At 39.2% G+C, this 14,815-nt stretch overlaps 1 protein-coding gene across 6 annotated transcripts in view; it reads left to right on the top strand.

The window, feature by feature from the left end:
* Positions 1-14,394, top strand: part of LOC140187720 (coronin-6-like) — a 256,030-nt gene extending 241,636 nt beyond the window's left edge. For 5 of the 6 annotated variants that reach the window (XM_072243309.1, XM_072243310.1, XM_072243316.1 and 2 more), the window contains one exon: positions 3,806-14,394. In XM_072243309.1, the coding sequence (XP_072099410.1) occupies positions 3,806-3,928 (123 nt within the window). In that variant the 3' untranslated portion in view covers positions 3,929-14,394. The remainder of the gene's footprint in view (positions 1-3,805) is intronic. The other variant, XM_072243312.1, reaches the window with a different exon arrangement.
* Positions 14,395-14,815: the final 421 nt, after the last annotated feature.

Raw genomic sequence — 14,815 nt, 5'->3', positions numbered from 1 at the left:
TCTGAAAAGAGGATGCTGTCCAAGTTGCATGCCATCTTGGACAACGTCTCCCATCCACTACATAACGTACTGGTTGGGGACAGGAGTACATTCAGCTGGAGACTCGTTCCACTGAGATGCAACACAGAGTGTCATAGGAAGTCATTCCTGCCTGTAGCCATCAAACTTTACAACTCCTCCCTTGGAGGGTCAGACACCCTGAGCCGATAGACTGGTCCTGGACTTATCTCCTGGCATAATTTTACATATTACTATTTAATTATTTATGGTTTTATTACTATTTATTATTTATGGTGCAACTGCAATGAAAACAATTTCCCCCGGGATCAATAAAGTATGACTATGACTATGACTAGGTCGGTGGGACTAGGTGAGAATAAGAGTTCGGCACGGACTAGAAGGGCCGAGATGGCCTGTTTCCGTGCTGTAATTGTTATATGGTTATATATGGTTACTAATTTATAATTGGTTTATTATTGCTAATTGTGCGGAAGTACAGTGAAAATCTTAGTTTTGCATTGCCATCCGTACAGATCATTTTGCAAAGTAAGTCCATCAAGAGAAAAGTAATAACAGTTACAGAGAAGGTGCATTTCAGATAATAAGGTGCAAGACCAGAACAAAGTAGATTGTGAGGCCAAGAGTCCATATTCTTGTACTGGAGGTGCATTCAATAGATAGATAGATAGATAGATATACTTTATTGATCCCGAGGGAAATTTGGTTTCGTTACAGCCGCACCAACCAAGAATAGAGCGTAAATATAGCAATACAAAAAACCCCAACAATCAAACACCAAAATGCAAACTGTGCCAGATGGAAAATAAGTCCAGGACCAGTCTATTGGCGCAGGGTGTCTGACCCTCCATGGGAGGAGCTGCAAGTTCGATGGCCACAGGCAGGAACGACCTCCCGTGCCGCCAAGTGTTGTATCACGGTGGAATGTGGCCGAAGTCCAACAGTAAAAAGTTCAATATCCAGTCTGCAAACACGTTCCTCAATCGTAATATACCCCGGATTGCACCATCCCGTTGTTAACCAGAACAGTAAGCACCGAACTCCTTTACGCTTACCGCTCTCAGTGCACTTCCGGTCAACCGGAACGGTATTACCCACCAAACTCCTCTTCTCCGAAAGTCTCTGTTGTCTCGACCCGGTCCTCTTTCCTTGGCTTTGTGATCCCCCTCTGCATCTCTGTGTTTTCTTCCGGATTTCAGCAGGAGTGTCTGCCGCTCTGTTCGCTAAGCCGGCCGGTATTTGCTGGTCCGTGGAATGCACAATGCGACCTTGCTTCTGTCCCGCGTGTTGGGATGTAACCATTTCCAGCACTAAAGAAAACCCAAATAAAACTCTCTCTACCAGCATGTTAGAGAGGGTGCAGCTTCGACGTGTTACCGTGAGAAAAAAAATACAAAAAATAACGTAAATTAAAAAGTAAGAAGAAGAAAGTAAGAATAGATCGGAACGGCTGTACCAGGCTGCATGCACGACCGGCGCATGCGCACTAGGCTGGTAACAGTGGGAATGGAGTCTGTTTTGAGCCTTGTGGAGCTTGTTTTCAGTTTTTTGTGTTTTCTTCCTGAGGGGAGAAATGAGAATGCTGATTGTCCCTTCGCACTTCTTCTGTCCGTCTTCGATTCATTTTGCAAATAACAAAAGTTGCTATCATGACAATTGGATCCCAGATGAATCGCTGTCACTGGGTCAGGATGGACAGTCAGGAATGTCAAAACTCTCCAGTTGGATAGAAATATAGTGAAAGACCTCTAGTTAATTCAGCCAGGTTACTTGAACAAGAAACATGAAGTTTCAGGTCTGGGAGAGGGAACTGACAATTTTGCAAGGTTAGGATTGATGTAGAAAGAAAAACTATGCCAAAAGCAAGGTCTTCAACAACAATATGAATTATATTTATTACCCCATTTTTTCAAAAATGGGATTGAGTAAAAGAGTCATAGGGCAAAAACAGGTCCTTCAAGTTCAAAGTACATTTATTATCAAAGAATATACAAATTATGCAGCCTTGAGGTTTGTTTGCTCACAGGTAACCACAAAGTAAGAAACCAGAAAGAACCCAATTGGAGAAGACAAAATAAAGACCAACCCCAATGCGCAAGAGAAAGGAAAAAAAAACACAAATCATGCAAACAATTGAAGCGAACAACAAAATTCTGAGCCAACTTAACTCCTCAGATCCAAACCCAAGAGCAGCCTGCAGTGGGCCCAAAGCCTTGCTTGTCAGTTCATCATATTAGCGGGCATGGAGCACAGTGACCAGGGCAGTCTTCATAGCCTTCGCACCATGGAGAGAGAAGCAAGCCCATCTAGTTCATATTGACCTGTTATTCTGCCTAGTCCCACTGACCTGCACCTGGACCATGGTCCTCCATACCACTCCATTCATATGCTTATGCAAATTTCTCTTAAATATTTCACCTTTCACCCTTAACCTATAACCTCTAGTTCCAGTCTCATCCAACGTTAGTCGATAAACCCTGCTTGCATTTACCGTATCTATATCTCTCATAATTTTGTATATCTCCATGAAATCTCCCCTCATTCTTCTAGCTCCAGGGAATAAAGTCCTTGCCTATTCAAATTTTCCCTATGACTCAGGTCTTCAAATCCCAGCAGCATCCTTGTAAATTTTATTTTACCAAGCTGAAAAGTATAGTTTAGTAATTCAGATTTGGCAGTGCCTCATTATGTCTCAGTCCATCTTTGAAGAAGCACATATGAAGGAAGTTAAGGATGCTTCTCACACTCCTGGAGCCTGGCTTTGATTCGAACATTGGGTAATGTCTATGTTGAGTTTGTACGTCTCTCCAGCGACTGCATGGAAGGCTTTAGCTTCCTTCCTGATCCCAACTGAGGGTTATGTGGCTGCGGTAAATTACCCCTTGGTGTAGGTAAAAAAAAATAAAAGGGCATTTGATGGACAAGTGAGAGAGAACAAGATATGGTGCTGGGGGTAGGGGGAAGAGAATGGGACTCGTGGGATTTATCTGCTGGAAGCTGGCTTGGAGTTGATGGGTCTCTTTCTGTGCTCTAATAAGTCAGTAACACCATTAAGAATTCAGGCGACAAAGGAGCTTGTTACATCAAAGTCATTTTGATTCATAGATATAACAATGGAAAATAATATTGGGAATTTTCATAGGTGTAATGTTTGGCACTAGTCTATCTGAGAATAGCAAGAGAAACATGTTTTCCAACAGTAACTATTCCAAATACTGTCGAATTTCTTCTTATAGCCATGATGTTGATGTCTGCACATTTGGTAAGGTGTGAAAGGCCTGGTTTGAGCCATGATATCTGTAAGGACTGCACCAACCTGAAAAATCCCTCCCTCAGACTATATAATTGATTTCCTCTCTCAAGTGGCACTAGTGTCATTGTATTTACTTTGTCATGCAAGTTATGTTTATTTAAGTTAGAAAACTCTGCTATGTTTACAAAGTACTATGCTGCAGCTTCAAACAAGCTAACTTTTTATCATCCATATGCTTATGATAATAAACTTGAACTAAAGTACAATAAACTGCACAGAAGTTAAGAGACAGGGTGATTCTGAAATTGGGCATTGTCTCAAATAATTTAATTCAATCTAGGACACATGGAGCCTAAACCTGATTAACTCATTATCACTGACCACCTCGGCAGAGATGTTTAATGCTGGTGACACAACAAATTTGGCATTTAATTTGTCTACTCATTCAATTACAGGAGCAAGATCTGCAGCATGAGATTTTCTCTTCAATTATGGATGCCTGTTATTGATCTCTTTCTCTTCTTTGCCCCGTAGCGTGTAACCCTGGAGGAGCTAATGGACGAAGTTAAATCGCTGAAGGTGATTGTCCAGTCCCAGGAGAGACGCATTACTGAGCTCGAAAACAAGCTGTCAAAGTTCACCAATGGCACTGCTTAATTCTACCATCCACATTAGCATGCACTCCAAGGTATCAGTGCTTCCTGCCAAACTAGTTCAACTTATTAACGTCCACCCCCAACAAACTGGTGGCAAACAATGGTAGCTTTTACAACAATCTACATAACTGTATGCGTATTCTTAACTCCAGTGAGACAAGATCACATGGAAGTATTTAATGTTTTGTTCTGGAGATTAATTGAAGAATTCATGGGAAATGTTACACGATGTTTTGGGAAATGCAGTGAACTAAAGGTCAAGCTACACCTGATCAGTGTTCCTACGTGAGGTCATGAACTACTATTGTTAGTGAGAATCAAGCTCGCTGTGAGCTGACAGCTTGCACAGCAACACTAGGGCAGTTCTTGTAGTGAAGAGGGCGAGGATAAAGAAATGCCTGTGACAGGAGCTCCATCAGGCCAGCAGCTCCTGCTTTGGGCACCAATGGACTGTGGGAGGGTCAACTGCAATTTTTTCAAGTGTGTGATTCATAAAACAAAGTAACTTTCAATCTCCTGACTAATATCCTGACATACTTTTTCAGCTGCTGGTTCCATTGTTATTAGCAGAAAAAGTTTGCCGTGTCTTTGCATTCTGCTCAGGTGTAATCAAGTAATACTTTATGCATCTGATTTTCAGTTCACAATTTGCACTGTGTAAAGTTGGGGCAGTTTTTGGCACTTGGTAAAAGTGGTATTTTATTACATTTGGAGATAAGACACTAAAATTAGAAGGATGATGTGGTTTATATGACATTTTGTGAAGTGAATGTGTTTGTGCTGTCAGTTAGTCCAGACGCGGTGACGTGTCATGCCAGCAAGTTCACAGAACGTTCTCTGCTGTTATCTCTCTTTTAGTAAATAAACTGTTTCATTTCAGGAACTCTTCAAAGAGAAAGAAACATCTTTAAAAATTATTTTGAAGTGTTATTTAGTTTACTGCCCTATGCATTCTAGCAAAAAAAGCATTTATTTTTGTGGTGGTTTTTTGACACTTTTTTGTGTGACATGATTCTGATTTACAGCTCTTGTCAAATTCTGAAGTTTTGCACATTTATCTTCTTTCTCCTCCGTTGATGAGTACCATTTCTGCTGCTGTGTAAAATAGCCTCGCCTTGAGAATATAACATAAAATGCATGATAATAACCTTTAGCATATAAAAGGGGACTTCTCCTGCCTTGTGCAATACTTAGAGGTATCAAAAGAGTTGTTAATCCTGTCTGACCCCAGTAGAGAACTATTTCCATTTGGATTTTAAATCTGGTTGCATTTACAAAACCTGCTCTCATTTGGCTTTTCACATTAGATAAAATTAATAGGAGAGAAAGAAAGAGAATTGATCTAGAAGCTTCTGGGGTCCAGAGGAGGTCCATGAGAATGATCCTGTGAATGAAAGGGTTAATGTATGAGGAGCATTTGATGGCACAGGATCTGTACTTGCTGGAGTTTAGGAGAATGAGGCAGGATCTCTTTGAAACCTATTGCATATTGAAAGCCCTTGATAGAGGATGTTTTCTATAGTGCAATAGTGTAGGACCAGAGGATACAGCCTCAGAATGGAAGGACGTCACTTTAGAACAGGAGAGGCATGGTAGCACAGTGGTTAGCACAACACTTTACACTACCAGTGACCTGGGTTCAATTCCTGCCGCTGTAAGGAGTTTGTTCGTTCTCCCTCTGTCGACATGGATTTCCTCTGGATGCTTTGGTTTCCTCCCAGTCCGAAGACCTACTAGTTGGTAGGTTAATTGGTCGTTGTAAATTGTCCCATGATTATGCTAGGGTTAAATCATGAGTTGCTGGGCAGCACGGCTCAAGGGCCAGAAGAGCCTATTCCACACAATATATCAATCAATAAATAAAAACAGATGAGGAGGAATTTCTTAAGCAAGAGCGTGGTGTATCTGAGGAATTTATTGTCACAGACAGCTGTGGAGGCCAAGTCATTGGGTGTATTTAAAGCTGAAGTTGATATGTCCTTGATTAGTAAGGGTATCAAAGGTTACAGAAAGAAGACAGGAGAACGGGGTTGACTGAGATAATAAGTCAGCCATGATGGAATGGTGGAGCAGACTTGATGGACTGAATAGCCTAATTCTGTACCTGTGTCTTATGGTATTTATAGCTTGGCCTACTAAAGCTGAGAAATATCAAAAATTTCAAAGCTCCCTAATGGATATATGGAGAGCTGTAAGATGCCCGGCAGACCTTACAGTTCTTGAGTTTGCATCCATTCAGCTGACCAAATTTGTGCAGATTGCTGTTGGTTTTCTCTCTTCCTCTCCCTCTCATTTCCTCTCATTACTAAGAGATAGATGCTAGATACAAGTAAGGGAATCATTGTGTGCAGTCCAACATGATCCTGTTTACAGTCAGATACTCTGTAGGAGAACTTATGCAGAGCGCCTGATTGATTATCAATAGTAGTCTACTACATTCATGCTGAGCAAAACTCAGTAAGAGTTGCTGAGGGTTACACCAAATATCAATGTTAACTCTAATTGTCAACTTGTTGTTGTCTCTTGTCCTATGATCACCTCTAATGCTTTTAAAAACCAGTTATAGATATATTTCTATGTCTAAGTTTAAAAATAACTGGGCTTGTTTTCATTTAAAGCAATATTTGTGTACTAAAGAAACGCATTCATCTTGAAGCAGAGTTTTAAGAACTGGCTGTAGATGCATCTTGTCCATTTTCAAAGACTTGGTGTCAATCTGTGTCTTGTTATTTTCCATTTTAGAGTCAGGGAATTAAAAATAAAGTTTAAAAGACACACACACATAAAACCTTTTGGAAAACAAGTAAAACTGCAGATGCTGGAATTTGAAACATAAACTGCAGATGCAGAATGAACTCAGTCAGACGTCAGAACATAACCTTTGACATGAAATATCAACTGGTTTCTCCTTCCACAGATGCTGCATGGCTAGCTGAGTTCTTCCAGTTCTTTATTTTTGTTGCACATAGTTTTGGAAGGCTAGTAGAGAAATTGCTATTTGTGAACTCCATTTTTAATGGTGAAGTACAAGGAGAAGCAGAATACAATTATGGTCAGCACTGGCTTGTGAATTATTAACATTGGCAGATATTGCCTTTAAAGATTTCTCACGAACTTGATCAGATCTCCTAAGGTGTCTCCTGAAATTCTACTCCAATCTCCCTAATATATAACAAGTCTTCTAAATTATAATTTATAGAAGGCTGGCTAGAAATGTAAATAATTCAGTGATGTAAGGATTCACCAGTTGTACTTATTAGCTGAAGGGCCTGTTTCTATTCTGTAATTCTAACAAATGAAGGGCCTCTGATTGTAAAATAAAGCTTGGTTTTAGTCCAACACACAGAACCAAGGAAATGAAATATTCAATAGAAAATTAAGGCACCGGGGAAGCTGAATATGAAGAAATGTCTGTTGAACATGCTTGCTTTGCCAAAGGTCACTGTCTACAACCAGGAAATGTTCTGTACATTGTACACCTGAGTATTTAATGTGTTTTATTTCTCGTCCACAGAGGGTCTGACATTCACCATTGAGGTCAGACTTGGAAGCCTGTTAATGTCTGTAGCAGCACAGGGAAGAGTTTTCAAACCTTTACGCTGAAATAATTTTAGTTCTCCAGGCCCCAAACAAGCTTTGATTTTAATTTGATACTTAACATTTTCAGTGGGAAAGTAAAGCCTATCAATCTTGCTCTCTAATCAGCTTAATCTATTGATGTCCTGGAATTCGGGCTATTCTCTGGAGACATTGTGATTGGACGAACTGAGTCTCATTGGGTCTGTAAAACTATGTCTAGCTATTTGTTCTGACAGTGTACTATCCAATGGTGGGCCATTGATCATGATTTGTACTTGCCTGTATTTTGAACTATATGCCCAAAAATATCCAGGTAGTGAATACCTTACTAGCACTTATTTAAGAATCACTGATGTTATCTGTGAAAAAGATCTAGAAAATTTTCTTCGAGTGAAATGTTTTTCTTCCTCTGTTTAAACTTAGTCTAAACTTTAAATGTTTGTGTGACTCTGGTGACATGGTTTCCATTGCAGTTAAAGCTTATACCTGTAAGGGGTTTGTACGTTCTTCTTGTGACCATGCAGGTTTCCTCTGGGTGCTCTGATTTCCTCCCACAGTCCAAAGGTGTACTGGTTGGTAGGTTCATTGGTCATTGTAAATTGTCCCATGATTAGGCTGGCATTAAATTGGGTGATTGTTGGGCAGCGTGGCTGGAAGAGTCAAAAGGGCTGTATCTCTATAATAGTAAATAAGTTATTGATTTGCTTTCTCAGAGACTGCTTTTATCGGAGTATAGTTTTGACTTGATTTAAAATATTCTTTATGCACTAGGTGAGATTTGGTCAAAGGGGAAAAGATCAAAATCCGAAATAAAGCCTTTGGGTGTTAGAAGCAGGTTAACGATTCCAGTGAAAACCTTTAATTACAAATGAAGTTGGACACCTGCAGATTTGTAATGTAGGTCAAGTGACTAGTGAAGGACAACAGGTTCTGAGTTTGACATCTCCAGTTTATTACCTCCAGCTGAGGTAAATGAAGGTGATATGACTAACATACCATTAGCCAAAGAATAAGGAAAGGTTCTTCATTAAATGAGCTAGCCAGGCTACATCGATGAGATTGCTGTCTGCATATTAGATGAAGCTGATAAGAGTTGGTATTCTGGCTGATGAAGTACACTTTTAGGATTTGGAGACTATAGACGTTGTAACCTGAAACAAAAACTAATGGCGGGAGGAACACAAAATCAAGTGGCATCTGTGGAGGCAGAGTGATGGTTGATATTTCAGGTTGCAGTCCTGATGCGCGGGGTCTTGACCCGAGTAGCGACTATCCTTCTCCCACAGACGTTTCCTGATCCACTAAGTTCCTCGGGCAGTTTGGTTTTGCACTGATAGGTTTCCTTGACTTGAAATAGCAACTCAAGAAATGGAGCCAAATTGAAATTCTTATCTGATCCTCTAAATAGCCAGAAAATTACTCAAGCTATTCAGAACCACAAAAATAATTTACAACTAGTTGTCACAACCTAGCCATTCAAAGCTTGTAGCTTTAGCAGATTCTATGCAGAAATTAATAGAAGATGGGATGATAGAGAAACAGTAAAGAATTCTTGGATTTATAACCTTTAGTTTAGTGGTGTTACTGTGGAAAATTTACAAAAACATGAAGTATGGTGTATATTAAAGCCGTGGAAGTTTCTGTTCAAATTCCCTGTCATCTATAATTTAGAGCAATTGTTCTAATTCACATATGTATTGACTTATTTAACAGTAGGTTGGAGGATCATAAACCTTTAGCAAATTGTCACTGGTTGCAACTGAGGTGGAGGTCCTAGCTAAAGGCATTTCAGTTAGTTTTTTGCATGGACCATCCTCAGACACAAGACATTTGAGTTAAGTTTTAAGTTAGTATTTCAAGGCAGTTTTCAAAGTGGCCCTTTCAATGGATGATATATAATGAAGTAATCTAATGCTGGTGAAATAAATAGAATAATTACTAGCTACCAAGGTGGCATTTCATTATTCTACTTGCTCTTCAAAGTGATTGTCCAAGGTTTTCTTCCTTGAATGAATCTTGCTAAGTGGATGTATGTGACACAACTGGGGCTCTTTACCTGTAGGGATAACATTTTTCAGGGATGTTAGCATTGTTTTAGTTTGTAATCTCCATAAATCAGGCTGATGGTCAAGGCAATTGTATAATTTGTAAAATATCTATAACTGAAACCAATGCCTTGAATTATTGTAGATGATCTGGAATCATTTGCCACAATGTGAAAGCCTTACTCTCATTTAATATTGCCTGTATATGTATGGTTGTTATCGTAATTATAAGGATATACACTGCATCCAATCAATTCTCCCATACAAGCTGCACCAGAAGTAACTAAGTGTCTCCATAAAGGGGCCATTTACAAGTAAATGCATTAATCCTTTCATGGCAGAAGAAGTCAACATCTTCCATCATATTTTTCTAAAATAAACTGGATATTAAAATTCCATGATACGTATTGATTTATTGATCCAAGTCTTTTCTGTCCAAGAAATCTATAAACCTGTGTATTTCTCAGGTCTTTTTATGCAGTGGTGTCTCAATCTTCAAAGGGTATTTTCTTTTTATACAGAAATGTTTCAAAAAAAAAAGGTTCATGCGTGTCGTGCGTGCGCGCGTGTGTGTGTGTGTGTGTGTGTGTGTGTTGGTGGTGGTGTTGTGCCCTTTTAAAAGTATTCTAATAATTCAGAAATATTACTTCCACCTTTATGTGCTTAACAATTATCCTTCAGTTACTAGTCTAGATTATAGTATGGCCCAAAATCCATGCGTTGTGTAAAGCACTGATGTACAACAGTAGCTTTTTGCAAGATGGACATCACTGATATAATCTTCTATTACTCTAGTCCAGGGGTTCCCAACCTGGGGTGCACGGATCCCTTGCTTAATTGTATTGGACCATGGCATAAAAAAGGTTAGGAACCCCTGCTCCAGTGTAAATAAGTAGCAACAACTTTGAGATTCAAAGGCACCGTCTGTCTCACTAGACGCACTATGTAAATGGTATAGATGTTATTTAGTATTTGTCTCTTTACTCCTGAAATTAATGGAGTTGAATATTTCATTATTCAAATAACCTGTGTCAAAGTTCAAATCTGCAAGATGCTGATCTACCTAGTATCTGTTTTCCCATTGGCCTTTGTCAATGAGTATAATCAAATTGCAAAGGTCATAGAAAAGTACAGCACAGAAACAGGCCCTCCAGTTCATCTAGTCCATGCCAAACCATTTAATCTGCCTACTCCCATCGACCTGCACCAGGACCACAACCCTCCATACCCCTACATCCATGTACCTATCCAAACTGCTCTTAAACGTTGAAAGCAAGCTCAGGTGCACCACTTGCACTGGCAGCTCATTCCACGTTCTCACGACCCTCTGAGTGAAGAAGTTTCCCCCTCATGTTCCCCTTAAACTTTTTACCTTTCTCACTTAACCCATGACTTCTGTCCAGTCTATCAAATCTTCCCTCAATCTTAAAGACTTTATATCGGTTACAATTTTTTAAAATCCCAGTCAGACATATTTAAGACAAGTCAATATTGTTAAATACAACATGTTAGTTATGGTCCTCATCAGATGGATTCTAAGTCTCAACATCTTAAAATGGATTTGAATTTAAAAGATTAATCTCGATAAAAGCTCTCTGAAACTGAATCTACTGTTGGAGGGTGTAGTTAATCATTTCATGAATACCAATTATAGGTGTTGACAGCCAGCGTGTGAGAAACGTGTATTAATATTGAGCAAACTTTACAAGAGAGCAGATGTTGATAACATCATGTGGAGCACCAAGGAAAAGCACAGAAATTAATGTTGAATCAACATGGATGGGAAATTAAGGTTCCAATTTCGGTGTGAAGTGTGATTTGCACTGTAGTGCCGCAACAAGAGGAGAGCTTTGGACTTTACAAGCCAGACGTGAATTTATCTGAGTGGCTCTCAACATGTTCTAATGCATAGCCTACATAGAATAACATAAGGGATTACTCAATCTTCCAAAGATTTGAGAATGTAAGTGGAATGTACCAATGATGTAATGGATTGCAATTCTTAACATTTTTTAAGAACTTTTCATTTACAATTTATTTTGGCTGTATCATTTTCCAGCATCCTTTACAAGAAATGGTTTTTTTTTTGATGGTGTATTTATCAAATGCAATACTATCCAACTCTGGGCTTCAACTAATCTGCAGCTGCATGTCTGTGGCTAGACATGGGGCTGTGAGGAAAACTGGATCAGCCATGATGAAATGGCAGAGTAGACTCAATGGGCCAAATGGCCTAATTCTGCTCTTACACCTTATGGTCTACTTAACTCATTTTCAAAAAGACAAATTATACTATCTAAAACTAGGTAGGTGTGCTTCTAGGATTATTTTCTATTCAGCATTCTGATTCTAAATAAAGTAGAGACCACTTAAGACATAGCACTAGAATAGGCAATATAACACCACCTACATTTAGAGTCAGAGAGAGCATTAGTTGCAGGATATAATGCTGAGATACTGTACATCCTAAGATGTGCTGTAACACTTCATCAGTCATGTAATCTGGGGTCATCGGGTGTTTTGGGTCTTTCAACATCAGACACCCTTGCCCAGGTGACCCAGGCAGAGTTGATCAAGCCCCGGCTTGTGTCCCAGCAGCATTGGCCGACGGGTCACACCTCTTGATCCATAGCCATCTGAAAGCTCGCTCAGCAGCCTCTGTGATGGTTCTGATGGCTCTTTTCTTTACATTTCCCCACAATGCTAAGGAGAGAGTAGGTTCGTTAGAATGAGCAGCCAGCAAAACCTCTACACCCCGCCTCTATAGGCTGGCATCATGCCCTCCTCTCCTGTCTCTGGCCCTGCTCTATCAGCTCCTGGTATCTGGCTTTCTCATGCTCGAACGCCTTCTAAATCGGGTCTTCCCAAGGCACTGTCAATTCTACCATGACCACCTACTTCGAGGTTTCTGACAGAATGACCATGTTAGGCTTCAGTGATGATGATGTGATGAAGTCAGGGAACGTTAATTGCTTGCCAAGATCAACTATCAGTTGGCAGTCAGCCGCTGTGGCAGCAAGCCTGCTGGTGATCTGGGCTGGCGCTGGGGTTGATCTCCGGCTAAGTTGCGGTGTAAAGCACATAATATCTTTCTCTGGATGCTTGGGGAAACAGGAGGCGGTATTTCCGAGTAGATTCAAGGGAATTTGAGCAGCACTTGTTTCACTAGAGATCCATTTGGAGTACTGTGTTAGAGTTTATTAACATATGCAGAAGCTCCTGAACTGTAGTGGCCTTTGTTAGTTATAAAACAGATGGCATGTCAGTTGCGGAACATAAGGATAGGATATTTGTTTGTTAAACAGGAACTTTAGAAAAGTATTAAAATTTTATTTCCTCATGGAAATTAAGCATTACAAGACAGTACTATATTTATGAAGCAATAATTTCATTAGGCTGATGGAATCTATTGAATATATTGAACTCAAGATACCTGCATCAGAAAATATTAAGCCATATTATTTTTAGAATTTGTCTTATGTGAAATATATTATTTCTGTCTACAGACAGATTATCAGAGAGTCATTGAACATTACAGCACAGACACAGGACCTTTGGTCCATCTAGTCCATGCTAAACTATTATTCTGCCTAGTCCCATTGATGTGCACTTAAACCAGGGGTTCCCAACCTTTTTTATGCCATGGACCCCCACCATTAACCAAGGGATATGTGGATGCCAGGTTGGGAACCCCTGACCTGAACCATAGTCCTCCATATCCCTCCCATCCATGTGCCTATACAAATCTCTCTTGCATGTTGAAATCGAACTTGCAGCTCATTCCACATTCTCACTACCCCCTGAGTGAAGTAGTTTCCCCTCATGTTCCCCTTAAAAATTTCACCTATCACCCTTAACCCATGACCTCTAGTTCTAGACTCACCCAACCTTAATGGGAAAAGCCTGCTTGCATTTACCTCATCTATACCCCTCATGATTTTGTTTACCGCTATCAAACCTCCCCTCATTCTCCTACACTCCAGGGAATAAAGTCGTCACTTATTCAACCTTTCCTATTACTCAAGTCTTCAAGTCCTGGCAACATCCTTGTAAATTTTCTCTGAATTCTTTCAATCTTATTGTACATGATAACTAATGCTAGGTCTTGTATCACAACAATAATTATTACATAATTACACCTAAATAACCCTGTTCAATACTTATGTAAATTTTTTTTGTAAGAGATTCTAACCCATAAATCCAAGGTGATATCAATCTGATACCTTGGTCATAGCTGGAGGTATTTAGATTAATGTCATAAGAAATTAGTTATCTTTATAGAACATGAAAAGGGATTGTTCTAGAGTTGCAAAACATGAGATTCCTTGTCAGCATTCCCATTGAGTGCATCTCCTTCCTGTGAGAACAGATTACTAAATTTAGCCTTTACTGATAGATGGAAAAAAGTTCAGTTCCTGATATATCTAGCTAATATATCATTGTATTAAACCAAGTGTTAAACTAAATTTACCCTTGGCCATTAGGAAATATTATGCAATATTTGGAGTGGTTTTACAAATTTTTCCTCAGGATTTTGGCTTGGCCCAATGGCATTCTGATTTATGAAGTTATTTTGCAGGTTGTTGTAATTCTGAAAGGAAGGATTTAATTTTCAAAGTGTGCATCTGTAATATTTTTGTGGCTTTGTTGTTTGGATGTACGGAGAGTGGTAATTTCAATTCATGAAATGTATCCTGAAAGATTATGCTTGTATTTCCATGTTAGCGCTAAATATTGGTCTGGTGATTGTTTTGTAAGTACACTGTAGATCAGGCATCTATTTATACATTGCTACAGCTGAATCAAATTTTGTTCTGTAAAAATATATAATTTGAAAATAAAATATTAAAATTAAATATCATGTCTTTTAATTTACTTGTAAACATGTGATTTGATAGACCATAGTAGTATGCCTGAAAGTCTGGTGATGGGCATTAGATTAGATTAAATTAGATTAGATTATGAAGACACGCAGTCCTCTTTTATTGTCATTTAGTAATGCATGCATTAAAAAATGATACAATGGTTTTTCCAGAATGATATCACAGAAACACATGACAAACCGACTTAAAAACTAACAGAAACCACATAATTATAACATTTACAACAGTGCAAAGCAATACCGTAATTTGATAAGAACAGACCATGGCACGGTAAAAGTCTCAAAGTCACTACAAGGATATCACCTCATGGTGCAAGGATAGGATGGATGAGGAAGGGTAAAAATAACAAGATATTTAGAGTGGCAACACACTATAAAGTAC

Source organism: Mobula birostris, chromosome 25 (assembly GCF_030028105.1).
Source record: "Mobula birostris isolate sMobBir1 chromosome 25, sMobBir1.hap1, whole genome shotgun sequence".
NCBI classification, from domain to species: Eukaryota; Metazoa; Chordata; class Chondrichthyes; order Myliobatiformes; family Myliobatidae; genus Mobula; species Mobula birostris.
The sequence above is the reverse complement of the archived record's forward strand: the minus strand, read 5'-3'. Positions and strand labels throughout refer to the sequence as shown.